The sequence below is a fragment of the Chinchilla lanigera genome, unplaced genomic scaffold (genome assembly GCF_000276665.1).
Source record: "Chinchilla lanigera isolate Chin_1 unplaced genomic scaffold, ChiLan1.0 scaffold00080, whole genome shotgun sequence".
In the NCBI taxonomy this organism is placed as follows: Eukaryota; Metazoa; Chordata; class Mammalia; order Rodentia; family Chinchillidae; genus Chinchilla; species Chinchilla lanigera.
In genome coordinates, this window is record NW_004955481.1 from 10,065,654 (window position 1) to 10,091,067 (window position 25,414).

Sequence of the window (25,414 nt, forward strand, 5' to 3'; positions counted from 1 at the left end):
AAGGAAGTTCTCTTCTTTTATCCTTCTATAAAAGATCAGCGTTTTAGACGTGAGTTTGAACCAAGCTGAGCAAGAAATAGGAATTCACGACATGGGCTGTTCTTTCCTTCCAGGTTTAAGTTTTCCAGAATATATTGGTATTCATAACAATTGGACAGAAACGTTTGAGCTACTTTCTTTTTGTATAGTACAGTACTATATTAGCACATTACTTTGTAGTCTGTCATATTAAACAAATTTCAGGTGATTTTAGCTTTGAAGTGTTTCATAATTTATAATGAGCTAAATGATACCTGAAGAGGCTGCTGTTTTTGTGTTATTCTTGAATATTTGATTTCAAATGAAGTTAACACCTCCAATCCTTGTAATAAAAGGTTGCTGGAATAATCTTTTTGCTTAATAATTTTTTTTTCTGTTGTATATTTTCTTAACTTTGGCTAGTTTTTCATCGTGAGTACTGAACTGTGTAAAACCAGAGTGTAATGGCCTTAAGCACCTCTAATTTAGCTTCTGCTTCCCAGAGAGCCATTTGAAATTAGGATCTTATTAATTTTTTTTCTGATCTTATTTCTACCCACGCTATTTAGTCTTACTTTGCTGCTGAGCATCTCTTTTGGGGAACTGGAGGGAGGGAGGAGTGGAAAGGGAGGAAGGCTTTTCACAACCTATATTTGGAAGAAACTAGGTTATGTTAAATCTAGATCTATAACTTGTGCAAGGAGGCCTTTTGTAAAATGCAGTGACATCACACTCTGGGCTAGGAGCAGAAAAAGTGATTATGTGCTTGGACTGTGGCAACTTTGTTGTTTAACAAGGTCCCTAGGCCGTACCATAAGTTCTCAGAAAAACCAGTGATTTGTCAGGTTTGATCTTGTAGAAAGGTAGTGTGAGTTCAAATTTCATCATAGCTTTGCTTATTCTGGGCCCTTTTGAGGAGCAATCGCTCTCACCCTCCACTTTGATTTCTGATAGATTTCAGGAAATACTTAATTTTTTCTTCAACTCCATCTTGTCTACTCTTTCTGTGCCTTCTAATGGAGACATCAATTTTTGTTGTATTTTGGAGATTCTGGCTATGTGTTCATATTCCTTTTTTAAAAACATATACGTGTAATTTTTTGAGGTGAAATTCACATTCTGTAAAATTAACCATTTTAAGATGAACAATTCACCCCGGTGTGGTGGCACATGCCTACAGTCCTACCACTCAAGAGGCTGGGGCAAGAGGATTGCTGCCAGGTCAAGGTCAGCCTGGGCTACAAAGTGAGTTGAAAACCAGCCTGAACTGGTGAGACCCTGTCTCAGAAAGACAAAAAAAAGATGAACAATTCAGTTTCATGGAAGATACACATAGTGTTGTATAGCCACCTCTTCTCATTTTATTTTGTTTAGACTGTTTTTACTTTTCATTAAGTTTCTTTTAGCTTAGGGCAAGGACCAACTTGGTATACTTGTAGTGAATATTTCATTCCAGTGGTATCAGTTAAGAGAGGGATGTTTTTCTCCTCTCTTTAGCATTTTCCCCTCTCTCTATTCCTGGGCTTGAACTGAGGGTACCTGCTAGACAAACAAGAACTCGACCCCTAAACTCATTTCCCCAGCCCCTATCTTTTTAGAGCAGAGATTCTTCCTTTAGGATCTCTGTTATGGGCTTCTAACAGTATCTGACCTTCTCATCCCTGAAATTTTGTGGATGGGTGCATTATTTAATTAAGATAAGAGCACTGAATTCTTACAATGAACAAGACAGAAATATATTCCTACCTTGAAATTTGTTAGGAGAGATAATGAAATACATGGTTTATTAATGAAGGAACTGATTTAAGACCTGGTTTACTGTTTAACAGGATGGAGCTCTAGAACACAGAATAATTTTGTGTACTTTTTCCTAGAAGCTGGGTGAAATTTTCTAAGCAAATTTTATTTTTAAATCTTAAGCAAGTTTTAAGTTTTAATGATCCCATTGAGAGAAGAAACCACTTCTTGGGGTGAAATTGGGCAGCTGTGGGTTAACTGTACAGCTAAGCTCCCTGAGAAATTTGGTGGTTATGGCCACAGCTGTGTACAGGTACAGGTATGTAGTGTCAGCAGAGCATAATGGCCCTGGAAAGTCCTGCCAGAGTTTCCCACTCAACCTACCCACTGCTGTGCTTCTGCTCTGTAATCATTTCTCTTGGTGTTGCCCAGCAGTGAGAGATGTTCCTGTAGAAACAGCATAGGGTAAAAGTAGAGCCTTGCGGAGTGGTCTCCGGAGAACAAGTCCCCCATGGAAACACTGGCTTCATTAAAGTCGCCCTTTTCTCCTACTCTGTTGGGGTGATTTGTTCTGTTGGGGATCCATTTTCCTGTTTCACCGTGGGATCTAAAATGGCCAACAACATCCTAGGTAGACCACAGTGAATTTGAATGATAGCCCTCCCACCAGGCTCTTGTAAACATTTGTATATATTGGTTTATCTGTTTGTATATTTAGATAACTTCAGATTCACTCCATGTCTTTTTTTGTATGAAGAATTCCAGCCTGGTGTGGTGGTGCACACCTGTAATCCCAGCACTCAGTAGGCTGAGGCAGAAGGCTCCTGCTTAGGCTGCATAGTGAGTTCTAGGCCCCCTTGAACTACACAGTGAGACCCTGTCTCAAAAAAAAAAAAATTCCTTTCTTCATATGTCCACTTTGCATTTAATTTACATTGTGAATGGATTAAATGATTATAGCATTCTTTAAATATGTGCTAGAAAGCCATTAGGAAAACACTGAATAGGGCAAGCTTCTTTTACAGATTTTTAATTATAATATTAGAATGGAAATTTCTGTAATATGTAATGATATTTGTGAGTTCTAGCTCAGCTCTTTTAACATGGTAATTCAGTGAAGTTTTGGTACAACTTAAAGAGCTCTACTATATTAGGATCAAGAACATAAATAGTAAATGACTGATTGGAAAGATAGCAGATAAGTCTTAATTTCCAATAGGTTGTACAAGAAGCACATTTTAGTGATCAGATTCAAACCAGACTCTTTTTGTCATTTTAAGTTTATCTGGTTCTTTTTCTTTTCTTTAGTTACATTGATTGTTGAGTACTGTAGGTCATTTTTCCCAGATCCATGTTTATAATTGTTTGCCAAATGTATTTTCACTCAAGTTGTATTTACTTGATAGTAACGAGTAGGTGCCAGGAGATCTTGTCCTGAAATTGATAATAAGCATTGTTAATTATGGTGCTAGGGAAAGAGATACCCATTTTTGAGTGCAGGAGGAATATTATTTAAAGAAAGTTGAATATATTTAAAGAAGTTGGTATGTTGGACAAAGTCTTAGAGTTTCTTTTTAAAATTTTATTTTAGTAATATATGTTTTCAGTTTACATTCTTCATTTTTTAAAATTTCCTTTTCCCTCCATACCCACATCCCTCCCTCTGTCTCTAAATCCCCTTTCCCCATGTTTCCTTTGTTTTGTTTTTTGTTTTATTTGTTTTTGAGGCAGGGTCTGCCCTTGAACTTGCTATGCTACCTAAGCTGGCCTTTGACTTTGGATCCTCCTGCTTCAGCCTCTCAGGTGCTAGGATTACAGGCATGTATCATCATGCCTGGCAAAGGCAAAAAATTTATTTTTCTTGTATTAGGGATCTCAAGCCCATGACCTCACGCATGCTAGAGAAGCACTCTACCTTAGCTATATCCGCAGCTTGGTTTTTCTTTGGGCTTACTATATATATCATATATATATATATATATATGATATATGCAGCTGCCTATATATATATATATATATAGATGATATATATACATATCAGAATATATGTTTTGGAGCGATTCCCTTCTGAAATGGGGAAGTAATCAAATATTCCTGAGCAAAAGATTATGGAGAAAGCTTCCAAACCAAAAAAAAAACCCAAACCAAAAAAGCTTTTCCTTACCCTACATGATTAAGTGATTAATTGAAAATATATATACACTACTTACAAAGAGGTCTAGCTGCCAGTCTTGAAGGCTTTGAGGAGATACTTCTGTATAAAATCACAAAGCCGTAATAAGTTCAGATTATTGTCCCTTTCCATTTGGCATTTAGACTTTGCCCCTATATAACTTCCTTAGGGAGGAGTTACATATTTTAATATTCTTTGTATCTTTTGTGACACCAGTGGTGATATTAAGAAAGAAGATATTCATTTTTGAGAGTAGAAATTCTTAAATAAAAATGTTCTTAAAATGAATTCAGCTGGGCATGGTGGCATCCAGCACTGTAATCCCAGCAGTGAAGAGGCTGAGACAGGAGGATTGCCACGAGTTTGAGGCCAGTCTGAAATAAGAGCAAGGCCCTGTCTCAGAAAAAAAAAATGTGTTCGGTGTTCTTAGAATTGACCCGATGACTTGCTGAATATAGATAATCTATATAAGGTTATTCATTTTTCTTGCTACAGGTGTAAAGACCCAGAATCATGACTGACTCCAAGTACTTCACAACCAATAAAAAGGGTAAGTAGAGCACCTGGTCAAATCTTGGGGTTTTTTCAAAAGTTTTAGAGTTAGAGTGTTCCAAATAAAATGTGCCTGCTCTCCTCAGGTGTGAATTTTGTGGACAGTCTTATTGGCTATTGCTTCTACATGTGTATTTGAATAAGTGTATTTGAATAAGTTATTAAAGTATAAGATTTTGTTTTGTTTTACTGGGTGTTTTGTGTGTGTGTGTGTGTGTGTGTGTGTGTGTATGTGTGTGTTGCTGGAGATTCAACTCAGGGCCTCATGAATGCTCGGCAAGCGCTCTGCCACTGAGCTCCCCTTCCAGCCCTGGAATACAGCTTTTTAAAGACAGAGCTGTGGGGCACATCATTTTGCTAGGAAGGTTCTAGTTTAGTGAAAAGCAGGGAGTATTTGCTAATTGAAAATAATACCAATCAGTTGAAGACTGACATATGAGGAAGACAAGCAGCAGCATTTATTCTTTTCTAATTTTTACTTGGAAATAAAAAAATTTATAACACTACAGTTAAAGCAAGTGAGAACATGTATCGTCAATATTTTCCTGTGCATTTAAGTATATTGTTAATACATATTTAAAAATTTTTATATTTAATGAAAAGGGGATAATGCAAAACAATACATAAAAACTTCCATATAGATCTATCTCACTGTTTGTCTAGATCTGCATTTGAAATGGGAGCATCTAAAGCTGGTTCTATGATTTTTGTAGGTCATCAACTGAATTACTTGAGTAGCCTTGATTAATTAGCCTCCTCATCTTTTTGATCAGTAATCTGATGCTGGTTTTTATGTATGAATTTGGGTTTAAGAACTAAGGATTCTTGGAAAAGTCTAACCTCCCATCTTTTTTTTTTAGTATGTATTTACAATCCAAAAAAATGATTGTATTCCTTATAGGGTAACCTCTCATCTTTTGCAAAATTGTTCATGTCATTTCTAGAGGTATAGATGGCTCTCCTGTCAAAGACAGACTAGTTTAGCTCATATCTCCTTACTACAATGTCAACTATCTTGCTTTGTTTCTCAGGATCACAAGTCTGTGCTTTTTACTTTCAGCAGGCCTTATGTTTAGTGACATATTCTATGTATGACACCAACTCTATTTCTGTTTTTCTTCTGTTCTTTAAAAGAGTGGGAATCAAGTTGCTACAAAGGACATTACTGGTACCTTTTGGTAAGGTCTGTAGATTAGATTAAATAATGTATCAATGTTTTAGGAATTAAAGCTAAGAGAATTTCCTTATTCTTAGAAAACACACACTGATATCCTCAGGACTAAAGAGATATGATGCCTACAAGGTATGCAGCTATGTAGAGAATGGCCAGGCATGGTGGTATACATCTATAATCGTAGCACTCAGGAGTGAGGCAGGAGACTCTGTTTCAAAAAAACAAGCAAACAAACAAAATATATATTTTATATATATATACACATATAATTCATGTAAATGATACATAGAGAGTAATGATAAAGCAGTTGTGACAAAATATTAACAAATGGGGAGTCTTGCAATTTTAAGATTGAAAATATTTATAAAAATTTTTAAAAGCAGAGGGGCATATGGTAGTGGTCTGTATCAAGCACCAGCACATTTTAAGAAAGCTCAAGAACTCTGTCATATTTAGAGTAAGTATAGGTAACCATTTTCTTCAATTATAATTACAGAAAACCCTGTAGTGAGTTGCTTAGTTATATCTAATCAGTGACTTCCAGCCTTGGCTACACACACATTGGAGTTGGAACTTAAAAACAATACCAGTGCCTTGATTCTATTCCCACATGGCTGGTTTTAGAGGTCAGAGTATGGAGATTTTAAAAGCTTCCCAGATTATTTTAATGTGTAGCCAAGATTGAGAACCATTTCTAGTTGCTACCAATGCTGGATAGATTGGATTAGAGAGAAGAGGGAGGAAAAGGTAAGAACAGAACAAAGTTGTGGTACACAAGTACACAAGGTACTGTGCCTCTTTGGCTTTACCCAACTTCTTCCTCCCTGTCTTTATTATTTATACCTCATAAAAGCTGTGAACCTCTGGTCATTCATTTCAGCTTTTCTTGACTTTGTTTTCATTTGAAAATGTATTTATTTTTTCTGTTAATATTTTGTATGCTTTGATGATCAACTTATTGCTTTGTGTGCTTTGATAATCAACTTACTGCTTATGGTAACATAAAGAGATTTTTTTAAAAACATACCTAGCTCTTTAAACCTTCTCTTTAAGGGATCCAGGTGACCTTTTTCTATTTGAGCATTTATAAAAGTTTGAGATTTACAGATTGAATCATGACTGGATAAATAACACATTCTAAAAAAAAAGAATAGTCTGTGTTCTTTTACTTCCTGCAACGCCCACCAGAACTGCCACTGGAACATACAGTATTCTTTAAATTTATGCTATTGGAACTGGAATAATTTCAGTTACATCCTGTTTTGCTTCAGCAACTATTGCTGCTATTCATAGTTTAGAATTTCTGAAACGCTGTTATTTGTCCTCCACTGTTCCCAGAAGTAAATGAGGAGAGCCCTAAGAACTGGGTTTGGCAGCATAGGACTCGGGGAAGCAGATAATGACTTGTTAAAGAGCCTAGCTTCTCTGGATGTGCTATTTTTGCAGCTGCCCATTAAATAGTGATTTTATAACACTTTGCTTACCTTTTGGTGACAGATATTGATGAAACAAGCTTTTAATGCTCACTTATTGATTTCATCCTTCCTTGGGGCTTCAAGGAGGTCACATAGTACATACTCAGCTTGTCGATGAGGGCTGGGTAAAATGAACATCCAGGACAGTCTAGAAGGTGAATGAGGCCATAGGATGGAGAAATTTAAGGGTATAGGTGGAAGATAGAGATGGGATTCATCAAACTTTTTCTCATGGGCAAAGTGGTGTTTCTTCTTTTGTTTTTATTTAAAACAGATGAGGACTGTTACTTTCTTTTTCATTTCAGTCCCAGCATTCTAAAGATAAATGAGCCTGAAAACTAGACCTTAAAGAATGGCAATGCTGGGCATGCTGGTGCACACCTGTAATCCTAACACTCGGGAGGCTGAGGCAGGAGGATTATTGTGAGTTGGAGACCAGCCTGGGCTACAAAGTGAGCTCAAGGCTAACCTGAACTGCATAGCGAGACTGTGTCTCAAAAAGACAAAAAAAAAAAAGAATGGTGACAACCCCTGGCATTTCACAGTGGAGGGACTAGACAGTCATTCAAGATTATACCAGTGATTTTGTTTCTTTGTTTGTCTTTTTGAGACAGGGTCTTGCTATACAGTTCAGGCTGGTCCTTAACTCATTTTGTAGCCAAGGCTGGCCTTGAACTTGGAACCATCCTCCTGCCTCAGCCTCCCTAGTGCTGGGATTACAGGTGTGCACCACCTCACCCAGCTCCTATACCAGTGATTGCTGCTTTAGAAATGGCCCTAGTTTGTACCATTCTTGCAACATCAAAATTATTCCTGATTTTTTGAATAGGATGAGACTTTAAAGCTATTCCTATTATCTTACTACAGTACTGATTAGAGCAATGATTTTTTTTTTGGTACTGGGAATCAAACTCAGGATCTTGAGCTTGCCAGGTAGGCGCCTATACTGCTGAGCTATATCCCTGGCCTCCTAGAGCAGTGATTTACAGTAGCTGGGGGAGCTTTTGAAAATGTGGATGTAGAGCTGTGCATGATGTGCACTCCCAGAACTCCAGCATTCTGGGAACCTGAGTTCAAGTCCAACCTGGGCAACTTAGTGACTTAATGAGAACCAGTCTCAAAATGAAAAGAAAAGAAAAAAATAAACCCACTGGGACTGTAGCCCAGTGCAAAGGACCTGAGTTCAATCCGTAGTACCAGAAGTAAGAGAGAGTATAAATTCTCCTTGACAGTTTGATCATTCTGATTCATTTGGCTCATGCAGAGCCTGAGCATTATGTTTTAAATATTTCCCAGTGGTATTATTGTGGAATCAGGGTTGAGACTATCAGGATTCAGGAGACAGCTGTAAGAGTCTGGCTCTGTTGCTAACTTACTGTGATCTTTGAGCCTCATTACTTTACCTGTAAAGTTGGGAGTGAGTAAATGAGAGAACATGTGATGCCTCTCTGGTTTGGAAATGCTAATTTCTATGCCCACACCCTGCCTGCATTTATTTTTTTCTCTGGTACCTTAAAATTCTGATGGGAGATCAGAATCCCTTACCCACTGTTCTTTCCCCATTGCAGTTAGATATTATGAGATTTTACTTTTTCTCATTTCTCTGGTTCCTAAAGATTTGGATTGCACCATAAGCTTCTAACTTAGGTGGTTTTTAAAATTTATTGGTAATGTCCATGGCAGTGAGCCAAGTACTCTTGTAGGGTTTGAATTTTACATATTCTATGATTTTTTTTTAATTAATCTTACTGCAGTTCCTGCCATGCTGTCCTAGTTCTTGCACAGTGTACTATTCTGCTCTAGTTCTCTGGTCCTGGAACCTCACACATTTGCCTTCATCTCTTCTAGGAGAAATCTTTGAATTAAAAGCTGAACTCAACAATGAAAAGAAAGAAAAGAGGAAGGAGGCTGTGAAGAAAGTGATTGCTGCTATGACTGTGGGGAAGGATGTTAGGTAAGGGTTATTACTCTGGCCATTGGTCACTATAGAAACTTCTATCCCATTTTATGGCTTTTACTGCCTTTCCTTTAAAATCATAGACCCACTGGGCATAGTGGGATATGCTTCTGAGCCCAGCTACTCTGGAGGCTGAGGCAAGAGGATTCCCTGATCCCAAGGGTTTGAGGCCAGCTTGGGTAACATGGCAAGGCCTCATTTCCTTAAAACAAAACACAACACAATACAAAACAAAAAACTCCTATAAGAATGAGTTAGTTGCTAGATGTGGTGGTGCACTGTTGTAATCCCAGCACTCGGGAGGCTGAGGCAGGAGGATCCTTGTGAATTTGAGGCCAGCCTGGGCTACAAAGTGAGCTCAAGGCCAGCCTGAACTGCATAGCAAGACCCTGTCTCAAAAAGACAAAAAAAAAAAAAAAAAAAAAGAGTTTGTCCCACTAAAAACACCATTAGGAAATATAGTTGCTATTCTATTAACCACTGAAGTGTTTTGTTTGTTTTATAGAAGAGTAAAGTGACTTTGATTTTGTTGCATGCAGATCTAGCGTAAAATCTCCTGAGAGCTGGCACAGTTATAAATCTCTTCACCGAGGTAGTTTAGAAGATGCTAAAAATACAGTGAGAAGCAGAAGCTCACATATTCTTTAATTGCCTCAAGTCAGTGCCCTTAGCTTTACAACTTTACATTCAGTTGTTGAATTTAAGATGAAAGTCAGTGTCAATAGTAGTTTAGACCACTGAGACCATTTGAAAATAAGTAAGGATTGTCTAGAACCCCTTGAGGACTCCCATGACCCTTTCAAAGGGTCCATGAGATCAACACTATTTTTATAATAATACTTAGATTTTACTTGCCTTTTTCTCCATTTTAACATTTGCACTTAAATTATAGAAGAGTGGAGGGTAAAACGGCTAGTACATTAGCATGAATCAAGGCAGTGATGCTGGCCTTAACATTCATTATATTTTCTATCACCATCTACTTACAAGGAAAAAGAGCAGTTTTGCTTAAGACTGGCCTTCATGAAGCATTAAAAATTTATTTTATTAAAACTTGAGCCATGGGTATATGTATTTTCATTATTCAGTGATGAAAAGGAGTTAGCTGTAAAGCTTTTCGGCTGACTTGCAAAGTGTGATAGTTGACTGGAGAAAAAAGCCTTGGATGATCATTTGAATTGCAAATAGCATTTTTATGTGAAGGAATGATTGACAGACAAACTATATTTAATAAGGCTTTAGTATTTGGGAGACATTTTATCAAAAGGAACAAAGGGAACCTGTCATTTCAAGCAGAAAAAATTTTGACAGCAGATAAATTTAAAACTTTGAAGTAAAAATTAGAACTTTGCGAAACATGTATCTCTTGTCATTGAGCTTGACAGCTATTTGATACTTAAGTGCTTTTTTTAAAGTGCTTTTCTGATGAGATTTGGTGATAAAATTAAGTGGATGTGGTAATTTGCTATTATATAATGAAGTTTGTCAGCATGGAAGGATTGGCATAATTCAGTGAACCAATACTTCCCATATGACCATAATATATATCCCAGAATTATGCATAGTTTAAAAAAATCTGTTACAAGGCATAAGAAGTAAAGGGATTTTTATGGAACAAAGGACAAAAAGTTTATTGATGTGGTTTCGTATTCTACATTTCTAACCTTTTTTTTTTGGTGGTTCTTGAGATAGGGTCTCCCTTTGTAGTTCAGGCTGGCTTTGAAATTACTGTGTAGCTCAGTCTGGCCTCAAACTCACAGTGATCCTCCTGCCTCAGCCTCCCAAGTGCTGGGATTACAAGCATGCAGTACCATGTCTGGCTCACATTTCTAACTTGTAAGAAACTACCACTTTGGGCTGAAAAAGAAAGAGTAAAGCCACCACTTACGTAGTTTTAGTATAATATCAAAGAAGACTGTCCAGTTATGTGAAAAAGCCATTAAAATATTTCTCCCTTTTCCAAGTTATATATGTGTGTGAAGCTGGATTTTCTCTTTACAATTCATCCAAACCAATGCAATACTCTGCAGCAGAGAAATGTAGAAGATGAAAGAATCCAGCTGTATTTATTTAAACTAGATATTAAAAGAGATTTGCAAACATATAAAATAATGCTATCTTCTCATTCATTACTTTAAAATAATACATTATCATTAAGTGGGTTGTTGTAAGTGGATTACTTAATATTGTAAAATTTTCTTAGATTCAGTCTGTACTGTGGTAAAATATCAGTAGGTCAACAAAACCCCCTGGGGAGCTCAGTAATTTAAAATTTTCTAGTAGGCATATTAAAAAAGTAAAAAGAAACAAATGAAATTAATTTTAATAATGTTTTATTTGATTCAGTATATTGAGAATATTATTTCAAGTGATCAGTATACATATTTTTATCTTTTAATTTTAGTGGTGGTGGTACTAGGGATTGAATCCAGGGCCTTTGCATTCCTCTATACTCTAGCCTTTTTTTAATTTTTTATTTGTGAAGCAGAGTCTCACTAAAGTGTCCAGGGTAGGCTCAGACTTGGCTCCCTGAGTGCTGGGATTATAGGCATGTACCACTGTAGCTCACTTATCATGAATAATTTTTAGTGAAATATTTTATATTGCACTTATCATACTGTCTTCACAATTTATTGTGTGTCTTACATTTATGTCACATTTCAGTTGAGGCTAACCATGCTGCAAGGGCTCATACTATCTTCACAATTTATTGTGTGTCGTACATTATGTCACATTTCAGTTGAGGCTAACATGACTAGTGGCTATCATATTGGCAAGTTTAGGTTTCTAGCTTTATGGATTGATGCTTAATAGTTGTTACCTCTTGAATCTAGACTGTTAAATCTTACTGGTCTTTGGATTGTTAGACTTATTTAGGCTCTTTTTGTTTTGTTTTGTTTTGTTTTGTTTTGTTTTTTTGAGACAGAGTCTTGCTATGCAGTTCAGGCTGGCCTTGAGCTCACTTTGTAGCCCAGGCTGGTCTCAAACTTGCAACCATCCTCCTGCCTCAGCCTCCCAAGTGGTGGGATTACAGGTGTGCGCCACCACGCTCAGCCTTATTTAGGGTTTTAAGTTTACTACTGTATTGGAAAAAATTTTACTATTGGTTAATGTTTCATATGTATTTACTGGTTTTATAGTGATTTTTCACATAAGTTATTTTCTGAGAAAGTGGAAAGAAAATTCATTTGGAGAGTGTTTTTTAGATATTTATATGTGCAAGAAACTGTACTAGGAACTATACAAACAAGTTAAACACAATTTACTCCCTTCCAGAACAGATAATCAATGATGGTTCATTGAACGTGTAATGGATTCTTTGAATTTGCAGGTGATCTTGCCTTTTTTTTTTCTTTTTCTCTTTTATTTTCCTTTGGAGACAGTGTTGCTGTATAGTGCAGGTCACTAGGAAGCCCAGGCTGACCTCAAACTTAGAATCCTCCTGCCTCAGCCTCCAGAAAGCTAAGATTATAGGCATGTACCACCATGCCCAGCAGTCCATCTTTTTATAAATAATTTCTACTTTTGTATCCTATTTTTGTGTGTATAGGAATTATACTATTTGACCAGTTACTTCAAGTCATTTTCTTCTATAGAAATATGTTGACATTTTCTTCTTTTCTTCTGTATACTAATAACATGTCTAGAAATTGTTAAAATTTATAAAGTATTTTAATAAAACCCCAGGGGGAAGTTAATTGCTAACTTCCTATTAAATTATATTTAACCTGTATTTTTAAAATATAGCTTACCATTTAAAATCCATCAACTTCAAGCCTTCCAAGTTAGTGGTACTTTGTGAATGAAAATGTCAATTTTTGTCCTGTGCCATATAGAACAATGATGTCATGAAATGAGTAGAACTTGGGAAGGATATAAACTATATTTCATTACACGTCAGTTTTTCTTTGGATGAAAATGTAATGTTTAAAAAGTAACTTTCATGCAGAGGGGTATCAGGACATCATAGAGAAGTAACTGATTGAGATCTGGGATTAGAAATGTACAAAATGGGCCTGGATGAAGCATCTTACCAGATGAGAAGATAGAGTCACCATTTAAAATGCAAGCGACATTCCAAGGACTCAGGAAGGAAATTTCCACTGGTCAAGGAAGAATATGAGCATTAAAAAGTATAATAACTGTCATGCTTTGAAACTGCAGTAGATTGATGTGAAGAATTATTGTGAATTGTTTTGGTATGGTAAAAGTAATGAGTTTTTTAAAAAGTTTGATAAATATATGCACCAGATATTATAGATGAAATAAAATGTCTAGGAAGTATTTTAAAATAATGCAGAGGGCTACGGATATAGCTTAGTTGTAGAGCATTTGCCTAGCGTGTGTGAAAGGTCAAGTTTAATCCTTAGCAGTGTAAGAAATAAAAAACAAAGAGTCTGGAGCAGCTGGACGGAGATGGGGTTGGAGGGGTAAAGGCAGTGGGTTGAGGGTTTATATGAAACAAGATTGGGCATGTATTGATATTTGTGGGTAGTAACCTGGGCTCATTACGCTGCTTTTGGCTTTTATTTATTTGAAATTTTCAGTAATAAAAAATTGGTATTTTGTTGTTGTTTTTCCAAATACCATTGAGAGTATGGGGTGAATGTAAGTTCAGTGGCAGAGCACTTGCCTACCATGCATCGGGCTCTTGATTCGACCCCAGTACCACCAAAAAAAGAAAGAAATGTCAAGAGAGAAATAAAGAAGAAAATCTGTTTAGAGACGGTGGGAGCAGAACTAGAATTGTAGTTATTCATTTCCATGATAATAATTGTCACTGTGGAGGCCTTGTCCTTGCATCAGGTCATTCTGTAATATGAGGCTACTTTTTCATTATCCAGCAGGTTGACACCAATAGTTGTTCACTCTTTTTTTATCTTTCCATTCTCCTTTCAGCTCTCTCTTTCCGGATGTAGTCAACTGTATGCAGACGGATAATCTGGAACTAAAGAAGCTCGTGTATCTGTACTTGATGAACTATGCCAAGAGTCAGCCAGACATGGCCATCATGGCTGTCAACAGCTTTGTGAAGGTAGCTTTTCCCAGGACTCAAGAACAGTCCCTTCTACCTCAGACTTTGCGGAATCTTGATACAGTGTCTGTATTGCAAGTAAGCAACCTTTGTTCCAAAGGGAGGCCGCAGGAGAAGTACTGGCAGTGAGAAGAGTACTCATATGTTAAGCCTTCTCTCTGCCAGCATGTGTCATTCAGAGAAGTTCAAGCCATATGGTGAGCTTTCTGCTGGCAGAGCTTGGCACAGGCATGCTTGCCAGATGGATAGAAAAGAGCCAGGTGAAATCTCAATATTTTACCTTCCAAGGGTGACAGAAGTTGGCTTACCACTGCAGTATTACTTACCTGAGCGTTTATCTGTTTTATCTTTGTAGAAATTTTTTATTAATTTTTTTTTTTTTTTTTTTTGGCCTTGAGCTCACTTTGCAGTCCAGGCTGGCCTCGAACTGGCAACAGTCCTCCTGCCTCAGGCTTCTGAGTGCTGGGATTATAGGCATGAGCCACCACGCCCAGCTTATCTTTGTAGGAATTAAGCTGGTAAATCAGAAATAGTAAAATACAGAGGAAGCATTCTTTAAATTTGTTGTTTATGTAGGTCTTAGACCATTTAATTAAATTTTTTATTATGGGAAAATTTTAACATTCAGGTAGAGAGGGGCTGGGGATATAGCTCAGCAGCACAGCACCTGCCTGGCAAGTGAAAGGTCCTGAGATTGATACCCAGTACCCACCAAAAAAGTAGAGGGAATAGTATAATAAATTCCTAAGTACTTACCTTGCTGTTTTAATTACTGACATATAGCCACTGTTGTTTAATTTATACTCCCTAGATACACCTACCTTCCAATCTTTCTTTTTTTTTACTCAAGGTCTTACTGTATAGGCCAAGCTGGCCTTGAACTCATAGCGATCTTCCTCCCTCAGCCTCTTGAGTGTTGGTATTACAAGCATGTGCTACCATGCCTGGCATCTATATACACCTTTCTGATTACCTGATCATCACTGTATAATATTTAAGCAAATTGCAAAGATCGTATAATTTCTTATATCTCTTAGATTTCATTCTAAAAACATAAGCACAATACCATTGTCACATCTTTTAAAAAGTGATAAAAAATTTTAATGTGGTGGACTGTCCAGCAGAATTTCCCTAGCATTAGAGTGATGAGCATAATAATGGGGTTGTTGCCATTTTTTAAAACTTGTTTTTTTCCTCTGACTGAAACTTACTCTATTTATTTGAGACAGGGTCTCACTGTGTAGTTTAGGCTGGACTCAAACTTACTATGTAGCTGAGGCTGGCCTTGAACTCATGGCAGTCCTCCTGCCTCAGCCTCCCGAGTGCTGGGGTTCTAGGTATATGCCACAATGCCTAGCACTGCCTGAAACTTAGTAAAAAAAAATTTTGTAGTTAGCATTTTTAAAATTAACTTCTATTTACATTTTTAAAAATAACCAATAGACTGCTTCCTTTTCATAGACACTTTTCTCTTTTTTTTGTGCATTATTCAGAGTCAGAGAGAGCATACCATTTCATTCTCCCTACCTGGTGTATTTCCAAGATGAACTAAATATCAAGAGTTCAGTTTATGTTTTTTGAAAGTTAAAACTATGTATAAATCTATATGGCTGGCCTGGTTTTAAATCCTACAGGGCCTTTCCTCATTGTGTATATAAAAACAGTTTAATGGTGTAGTAGAGCACAACTAAAATCCCAGCACTCATAATGCTAGCATTCAAGAGACTGAGGCAGGAAGATCACCTCGATTTCAAGGCTTGCCTTGGCTACATAGTGAGTTCAAAACCAGCCTGAGGGGGCTGGGGATTTAGCTCAGCGGCACAGCACCTGCCCAGCAAGCGTAGGATTGTGAGTTCGATCCCTCATACTGGGAATAAAACCAAAAAAAAAAAACAAAACCAACCTGAACTACATAGTGAGACACTATCTCAAAACAAACAAATAAATAAAAATAAAAACAAATTATTTCCTTCTAAACTCTGGAATAGAAAATTAAGACTAGGGGCTGGGGATTTAGCACAGTGGCACAGCACCTGCCTGGCAAGTGCAAAGGTCGTGAGTTCAATTCCTGGTACCGGCAAAAAAAAAAAAGAAAATTAAGACTGATTCTTAGGAAAGGCATGGCATGGGAAAATGAATTCTGAAGTACAAGGTAATTGGAAACAATAAAATATTCTTATGGTTTATGTCAACTGGACTGTTTGCTTTTAATCACCTTATATACTTACAACTGATGATTTCTTTTTGTAGGACTGTGAAGATCCCAATCCTTTGATTCGGGCCTTGGCAGTCAGAACCATGGGGTGCATCCGGGTGGACAAGATTACAGAATATCTTTGTGAGCCCCTTCGAAAGTGTTTAAAGGATGAAGACCCCTACGTTCGGAAAACAGCAGCAGTCTGTGTGGCAAAACTCCATGATATCAATGCCCAAATGGTGGAAGATCAGGGATTTCTAGATTCTCTACGGGATCTCATAGCAGATTCAAATCCAATGGTAATAAGCATCTTTTTTAAAAGAGCAGTATTTAAAATGGGTCTCTTTTCAAGGCATGTTTAACACAGACCTTGTCTTTGTGACATGGAGCCACAGGACATTATGAGAAACGTGACTTCTGTGTGTTCCACATTGTATATGTCATACCCTAGGTCACTGATGGTGAACCTTTTAGAGCGTTCAGTGATAAAAACAGCCCACTGTGGCACACGTGCTGTAGGTTCACCACCACTGCACTTGGTGTTGTTGGGAAAAGAACCAAGCACTAAAATAATAGGTTTTAAAGCAAACCTTCATATTTTACCTGCCGTGTGTTTGTTTAGAAATAAACCAGTATTTTAATCATTTTCTTTAGAAGATTTTGCCTTAAATTTATACTTTTTTTTTTTTTGAGACGGGGACTTGCTATGCAGTTCAGGTTGGCCTTAAGCTCATTTTGTAGCCCAGGCTGTTCTCAAACTTGCAAGGATCCTACTGCCTCAGCCTCCCTAGTGCTGGGATTACAGGCGTGCACCACCACACCTGGCTAAGTTTATGCAATACACTTTTAAAGAACTCTGGGACAAGGTTGTTGTTTTTTTTGTTTTGTTTTGTTTTGTTTTTTAGCCAATTTGATTATGTTCTAAATGTTTACCAGCCAGAACTTAACATCTTAAAGTTGGGCTTTTTTTTTATGTTAACATTTTAAATTTGCTTATGTAATCAAGTCTCAAGTGATGCACTGACTCTACTATTTACTGGATCTTACTTGAATTGACAGATTGGTCACTAAATATGATTATTGAGTTGATGAAAGAATATAACCACTTTCTTTACAGCTCCTTTTTTGCTGGGTACAGTGATACACACCTGTAATCCTACCTACTTGGGAAGCTGAGGTAGAAGTTTGCAAGATTGAGTTCAACCTGGGCAACTTGTTAAGACCCTGCCTCCATGTGAAAATAATAATACTGAAAAGGGCCAGGGTTGGGGATATAGCTCAGTGAGACAAGCTCCTTCCTGGCAAGTGCAAGGTCCTGAGTTCGATTCCAGGTACCAAAAAAAAAAGTCTATAAATCTTGGGCCAGGGATATAGCTCAGTGGCACAAGTGCCTGCCTGACAAGCTCAAGGTCCTAAGTTTGATTCCCAGTACCAAAAAGAAAAGAAAAGGGCCAGGAATGCACCCTAGTGATCAGCCACTTGCCTGGCATGCTTGAAACCTTGGGTTCAGTCCCCAGTACTGCCAGGAAAAAAAAGTACTTCCTTTTTAACTGTGAAGTTATTTAAAGTTGAGTAACACTGAGAGTTAATTAGTAAGTAACTAAGTATTTTCTTGTTGAACTTTTTCAAATGGAGAGAGTTAGAATTTGAACATCTCTCCCTTGCAGATTGCTTGCTCATATCTGTACTTTGACATCTCATTTAGTTCATTTTATTCTATGGGTGGGTAGCCTTGACTTCTATTTATTATTCTGCAGATTATTAGTAATGTTAAGGGTTGAAGCAAGATACAGATTTAAAGGTTCTTATTACACTGACTACCATCAGGAGTCTTTCAGCTACCTTGTCGGCTTAGGGGTGGCTGCAGAAGTGCTTGCCTTAAACCATGCCTTCTGATAGGGTATCACTACCAGTATTGGATTGAACCTACTGTTTGTCCAACGCCTCTCCCCAGCAGCACCTCATGGCACCTTTTTAAAAAATATTCCATAAAGAAGTAAGTTCATAGGGCAATAATACCTGTTTTATAAAATAGTTAAGTGGTACCAACCTTTTTCTTACTGCTTTTAATTCACTGTTATTCTGAATAAATGTCTTTGAAATTCTCACCCTGAGGACAAATGAGGAGATGAAGTGTTTGGGTTCCAATACCAAGCAGATAAGCAAACTGTCATGTATCCTGTGGAAACCTATTAAATATTCAGTGGTGCTAAAACTGGATTAAGGTGAAAGTGAATTCTAACTCCTGCAGGTCATTCCAGTTTGAGGGGGGAAAAGTCATCTCTGCATCGTGTAAATGCTTCATGCAGAACTGAGGATTTAGTGGTAAAGGTAGTTTTCATTTTTAAAAATGCAGTACTTCAGGTCTTCATCCAGATCAGCTGAGAGAATACCAAGTTTTTAGAACAGGCCTACTTTGTCTGATTTATTGTTTCCTTCGTAGAGGAGAGAGGGCTAGTTTTCATCCAGTTAATTGTACTCGAGCAACATGTGTGTGCCCTTTATTTAACTATGCTTTTTATTAAGGGAATTTTCAACTGTACTTAAAGTTAAGAAGAATAGATAAATATGATAAATAAATGAATTCATTTATTATCACCCAACTCACTAATTGCCAATACATGTCCATCTTGTTTTACTTTACTTTCCCTGGCTACCTGCAACTAAATACCCTTTTTTAACCTCAAAAAAGTATTACAGTTACAAAAAAAAAAATGACTGCAGTTTCGAACACAGAGGTCTTTATCTAAATACTCGTTTATTATAAAATCATCTCAGTTCTTTTATTCTAATAAAAATGACTCATTTACTGTACTTGAGTGATTTTGTTCCACTTTTTCAGAGGCTCCTCCACATGGTGGCAGCACTGTGCGAACAAATACAGTACAGGTACTGGGTTCTGTTTAAAAGGAAATGGATGCTTCCAAGGGAGTTTTGCCTTTATTATTTTTGTTTTGTTTTGGTTGTTGGTACTAGAAATCAAATCCGAGGGTGCTCTGCCCCTGAGCTACATTACCAGCCCTTTATATTTTTGGTTTTGAGACAGGATCTCACTAAGTGCCCCAGGCTGACCTCAAATTTGCAACCTTCCTACCTCAGCTTCCTGTGTGGCTGGGATTATAGGCATGTATCACCATACCGGCTTTGTCTTAGTATTTTTTATAGCTTCTGAAGGACATCCTAGATGTGAAAGCACCAGAACATCTGCAGAAGTGACTTTGAATTCATTTTAATACAAGAGTAAAATGTTGGGTTGTGGTGCCCTCTACTTTGGTGCCTAGGAGCAGTGTCTCTGGATGTAAGTAATAGAACTTCATTATATTGTTATTCTTTTTTTAGGAGTATCACCTTAGTTTCCTGCAGTTGTTTTACCATTTGTATTTCAGTTAAAGCAGACTTTCCATTTTCATTGTAATACTAGTTGACAGAGAAAAGATGGACTTTGAGATAAACATTCTCGCTGTTAATTTAGGGCTTTGTGTTTCTATTGCTTAATCTTCCTTTGTCTGTTTCTACTTTTGGAAAATGCGGTTACTGTCTTTTAGAGTTGTTGGGAATATTAATTGAGCTTTTGCATAAGAAGTACCTATTAAAAGCCAGGCGTAGTGGTGCACGCCTGTAATTCCAGCACTCAGGAGGCTGAAGCAGGAGGATCATTTCGAGTTCAAGGCCAGCCTGGGCTACAAAGTGAGCTCAAGGTCAGCCTGAACTGCATAGCGAAACCCTGTCTCAAAAAGACAAAAAACAAAACAAAAAGAAGTACCTATTTTCATAAGTGGATGTATGTTTATTATTATGTGTTTCCTACAACAACCATTGAGAATAGTTAATGATTTTTCAATAGGTCACTCATGTATAGCTCTATTTATTTTCTTTAGAAGCCACTTTGAAGATACCAAAGTATAGTACAACAACTCTTGATAATCTCCTAAAAAAAAAAAAAAAAAAAAAAAAAAGAAGTACCTATTAAAATACCTGACTATGGTACTCTAAGATGATGACTCATGCAGTGATATCAGCTACTGCAGTTAGGACATAGACATTAGGCAAAAGTTTATATTTTAACTAGAATATTAATTGATTCCTTTGCTATCTATACAAGCTGATAGGAGAGAGGTAGAAATAAGCTTACTTTCAGCTGTGGATTTTATTAGTCCATTATTTTGAAAGTAAGTCTGTTTCAAATGAAGAAACACTTTGGAGCTTTAGAAATACACCTTTCATTATTTCATGGCTGTTAGAATTTTAGAAATGTCATCTTGCATGTACATATTTGCAAGAAAAAGGTGCTTTTGAATGATAATGAATATTCTGTAGGTTTCTGATCATGTATTACAGTTTTCCTTCTGATTTTTCTTTTTGCTCATAGAGATATTTTGTGGTATTACAACTTGAGTTAACATATTCCTGTTAGAATCTGCTACTTGAGGGACCTTTTGACAGCCCCACCATGTGTACTTTGCCTTTGGCTTTTGAGCTGGGTTCTCTGAAGGCCCCTTTTTGCTTACTCTAGAGCCCCTCTGATCTCTATCCTCCTTTGTAATTCTGTGGAAATTGTGTTTTGTGTATTCTCTTTCTTTCTTAAAAATAATTTATCATTGTTCTTACTGTAATAAGCTCTTTGGAGGGGAATAATTTTAAACTTACAGAAAAATTACAAAAATAGCACAGAAAATTTCCATATACATTTAAGTCAATTTCACTTACTATCTTAAGTAACCATGGTACAAAGTAATTGCTCAAGGATATCCTTTATTTACTTATTTTTTTGGCAGTACTGGTGGTAGAAACTAGAGCCTCACGTGTGCTAGCTAGGGAAGAGCTCTCTAGCACTGAGCTACATCCTCAGCCCAAGGATGAACTTTTTAAAACAATTCTTACCAGCTGTTTGCCAAAAGTTCAAGGCTCTTTGATCATTTCTGTTTAAGATGAGCTGTAGGCTCTAATTTAGCAGGGGAATATTTCACTCTCAAGAGGAGTATCATAAGCAGTATGCTGATAAATGCTTTATTTTGTCGATGTTGCAGCATGCCATAGTGAATTTTAGGATCTGTGGGACAAGTAACTCTTTGTTAGGAGAGTACTCTTTAGTCAGTTTGGTTTTTGAGACAGGGAATTGCTGTGTAGCTCAGGCTGGTCCTCTGTAATTCAGAGGTCCTCTGTAGCAGTCCTCCTGCCTAAGCCTCATGTTTTATGTACAGTGTTTTGGCTCTGACAAAAATCTTCATTTTGTCAGACCATACCTTAAGCTACTTAAGACAAACTTTATTATTTGTAAATCTTGTTAATGTGCAATCAAACTTTCCTGCCATAATGAGAATGTGCTGCTTCAACTAAGTTACTTTTAGCTCTCATTCCAATAAAAAGATGGAGGAAAAAATAAAATATTATAGAATGTAATATGTTAGGCCTATTATCAGTTGGCATTTCTGGATTTTGGCTTATGGTATAACCTCTAATTTTTACTTATTTGAGGGGAAATTTAATTGGTACTACCTAGTTATTGTACGCATGAGGAGATAATGACTGAAATGCTGAGAATAAATATATATTGCCTCATGCTTTAATTGTCATTTTTGTCAGCTCCATAAAGGAGATGGCAAGATGCCAGACTGATTACTGTTTGGGGGTGAGGGGCAGTACTATGGATTGTTCTACCACTGATGTACAAATCAAACCCTATCTATCTATCCATCCATCTGTCTATCTGTCTACAATACTAGGGCCTGGACCCAGGGTCTTTGAACCAAACTATTTCTTAAGCCCTTTTTAAATTTTTTTTAATTTTTATTTTATTTTATTTTTTTATTTTTTGTTTTTTTGTTTTTTTTTTCCAGTACCAGGAATCAAACTCACAACTTTGCACTTGCCAGGCAGGTGCTGTTCCACTGAGCTAAATCCCCAGCCCCTTAAAATTTTTTTTTTGAGATGGGATTTCACTAAGTTGCCCAAATTTGGCTCCAACTTGAAATCCTTCTGCATGTACCACCATACCTGACATATTCCTGATTTTTAGGAATATGAAAATACATACATCACCTGTATATTTCCTCATATTACTTTTGACCAATTATTCTTTTGCTTTTACTTTATTCAAGTCTTCAGGAACACCAGACACCAAGTCTCCCAAAAAAAGAAAAATTGTAAATTTGAACAGGAAAAGCATAAATCTGTTCAGAGCATATGTAACCTTGAAGGTCATGGCCAGAAATCAGTGCCCTCCAAAAAATTTATTTAATAGGAGTAAATTACTGTACTAGCAAGTGATGTTTCTTGTGTTCTGATGTCATAAAAAAGAATGAAATTAGAGTGCAGGATAAAAAATCATTCTAAGGGACAGGGACTTGTGAGATTTCTCATAAAAGAGCTTCTGTCTGTAGCTTGGTTCTCTCCCTTTTCCCCAGATGAAATTCACAGGTCTTGGAACTTGTGTAAAAGCTGGAGATCAGAATGATTAGTACATACTCAGTGAAATCAAAAAATCTGAAGAGTTTAAATTTAAGCAATATCTCTTTCCAGTTGTGTTGACCCTACTCAAGTCATCGAACTTCTCTAGACCTGTTTCCTCATCTCCAATAGGTGGATTTTAATAGCAGCTACCTTGGAGTTTTTATGAGAATTAATAGCGTGTAGTAAGTAGTCAGTAATTTCAGCTAGTATAATCTTTTACCTCTTTGTGCAGCTCAGTCTGTTTGATGTAAAATCAAAGTACAATTGATTACCTTACAAAAAATTCTGTAGACTCTAAGGGTTAATAAGGAACTATCGGACTGGGGATTTAGCTCAGTGGCACAGCGCCTGCCTGGCAAGCGCAAAGTCCTGAGTTTGATTCCTGGTACCAGAAAAAAACCAAAAACAAACAAAAAAAAAAAAAAAAAAGAGAGAGAGAGGAAAAAAAAAAAGAAACTATCAAATAGAAGTCTGTAGTTAAGGGCGAGAAAGATTTGTCTAGGATTGAGTATGATTTTTTTTTGTATGTCTATACTTTTGTAGATGTATATCTATAAAGTATTTAATATCTGTATCTATATTACATTGGATCTTTGGAGGATGAGGTATGGGCATTGCTTCCTTGCAGTCTCCAAAGAACACAATTTACCATAATTATGAGGCAAGATGAATAAAAGGGTAGGCATTTTGTTTTGTAGTAATATTCCTTATAACCTAGAAGCCAACTTGTTGTATATCAGTTCTTATACTTAGGAAGCTCATTTTGAACCCTATTTATAAATTCACTAATTCATTTTAAAACAAACATTCCTTATAAATTCATCTTTTTCTTTTAGAAACTAATTTTTCTGAAATTATAGCATTTTCTCTAGCGGGAAAATGTCACACATGGTTGTCCTCACAGTTCAAAATCAAAGTGGTACTTGAAACTGAAAAGACGCCTTTATTTTAATATTCAGAGATGGAAGAGCAGGCACTTTTAAGGGTTGAATATGTTCTTTGTGGTTTTTTCATCAAGTCTCATGCATGTAGTGTTACATTATTGTTTGGAGAAAGCTCTATGTGAAGAAAATTTTGTTTCAATCTATTATTTTTAAAGTTAATTTTTAAAAAACAGACGTGTCTGCTTAGTTCCAAAGAAATATATTGTAAATGTTATCGCGTGGGCAAGCTTCCAGGTGAAGGGCAGTCAGGTTGACTGGAACACAGGTGTGTGGGTGCAAAAGGAGGTGGGCAGGCTGCGCACCTGGGGCGCCCCTGGAGTGGGTTATGCCAGCAGTAATGTGGTGGGCAAGGCCTTCGGTACAGTCTCTGTCCTTGTCTTTGTCAGTTTCCTGTTGGGGCAGGGAAGGGCGGAGAGGCTTCTCTTGGTTCACGGTTCTGGTCGTGGTCAGTGGTCCTGTGTGCTGTAGCCACCAGCCTTCATCTTGAAGTCAGTTCCTTTCTTCATCTACCTCAGATTGAGTATAACTGTCTTGGTGCAAGTTTCCACTAGCGTTAGGGAAACGCAGTTTGCTGTGTTTAGGAGGACACCAAGCTCTCCTTAGGGCCTGCCTCAGGATGTTTCTGGAAACAAGCCATCTGAATGTAAAGATAAAGAAATGAAACTAGAGAGGTGGAACAGAAGGAACTCACAGAGTTTTAGAGGGTCTGAGGTTAGCCGTGATGGGAGAGCAGCTCCTCCAGCCATTTACTGAGGTGTTGATTGGCAGTGATCTCTCCTGCAGGCTTTGCACAGTGTAATCCTTTGATCTGATCTTCCTGCATCTTTTAATTAGACTGATTTTCTCTATATCCTTTCTTGTTTTAATATGATAATAAGTGGAAATTGCCTATTTAAACTCCAGAATTTATTCTTCATTAGCTGCATTATATACTCAGTTTATTTTCCAGTTGCCTGTGATGATAACAGAGGAATTCTAATTGCTCCTTCTGTTCTTTTCCTGTCCTCTCCACTGGTCTTTTTAGTCTCTCTAATTCTCATTTGTTCTTCTGCATTTATTATCAAATCTCATATTTAACTTTAAAAGGGGGGGATTCTCAGCTGGGCATGGTAGTACATGTCTTTAATCCTGGCGTTCCAGCGGCTGAGGCATGAGGATCACCACGAGTTGAAGGCCAACCTGGCCTATATAGTAGGTTCAGGGGTAACCTAAACTACACAGTGAGGCCCTGTCTCAAAAGACCAAAAGGTGGGGGGATTCTCTTGCAGAAATGGTAATTGTAATAAAAGATTTCTTTTGAACAACTGGTTATGAAGATTGGGCATATCTTGGCAGCAGTAGATGAAAATATTATTTGGTCCTTCAATATATTTTGACTTTTTTGTACTAAAATGAGGTTAATCAGGTATTGTTTGTGGGTAAAGTATCTTTTCCTTGCATTTGAAGCACATGGAAGGGATTATTATTTTACTCTATGCCTTTTAGTTTTCCATAAATCTTCATGCTTAACGATGGAGTTGGCAAACAAAATTGAGAAAAGAACCTCATATGTTTGTTTGTTTGTTTGTTTATTTTTGTTTTTTCTTCCAGTACCGGGAATCGAACTCACAACCTTGCGCTTGCCAGGCAGATGCTGTGCTGCTGAGCTAAATCCCCAACCCCAGAACCTCATATGTTATCCATTAGGTCTTGATTTGTCTTC

The 25,414-nt window shown here is 37.1% G+C and overlaps 1 protein-coding gene and 1 long non-coding RNA gene across 4 annotated transcripts in view; one reads left to right on the forward strand and one right to left on the reverse strand.

Annotated features, from left to right (window-relative positions):
- The window catches only part of Ap2b1 (adaptor-related protein complex 2, beta 1 subunit), a 114,050-nt gene that overhangs the window by 4,633 nt on the left and 84,003 nt on the right, over positions 1-25,414 (forward strand). For all 3 annotated transcript variants that reach the window (XM_005402877.2, XM_005402876.2, XM_005402881.2), the window contains exons 2-5: positions 4,424-4,478; positions 8,978-9,083; positions 13,986-14,121; positions 16,372-16,617. In XM_005402877.2, the coding sequence (XP_005402934.1) occupies positions 4,442-4,478; positions 8,978-9,083; positions 13,986-14,121; positions 16,372-16,617 (525 nt within the window). In that variant the 5' untranslated portion in view covers positions 4,424-4,441. The remainder of the gene's footprint in view (positions 1-4,423; positions 4,479-8,977; positions 9,084-13,985; positions 14,122-16,371; positions 16,618-25,414) is intronic.
- Positions 2,972-16,439, reverse strand: LOC102016383. The gene is made up of 3 exons (XR_263807.1): positions 16,350-16,439; positions 7,139-7,277; positions 2,972-3,189 (listed from the first exon to the last, which is right to left on the reverse strand). It is a non-coding gene; the product is annotated as an uncharacterized LOC102016383 (long non-coding RNA).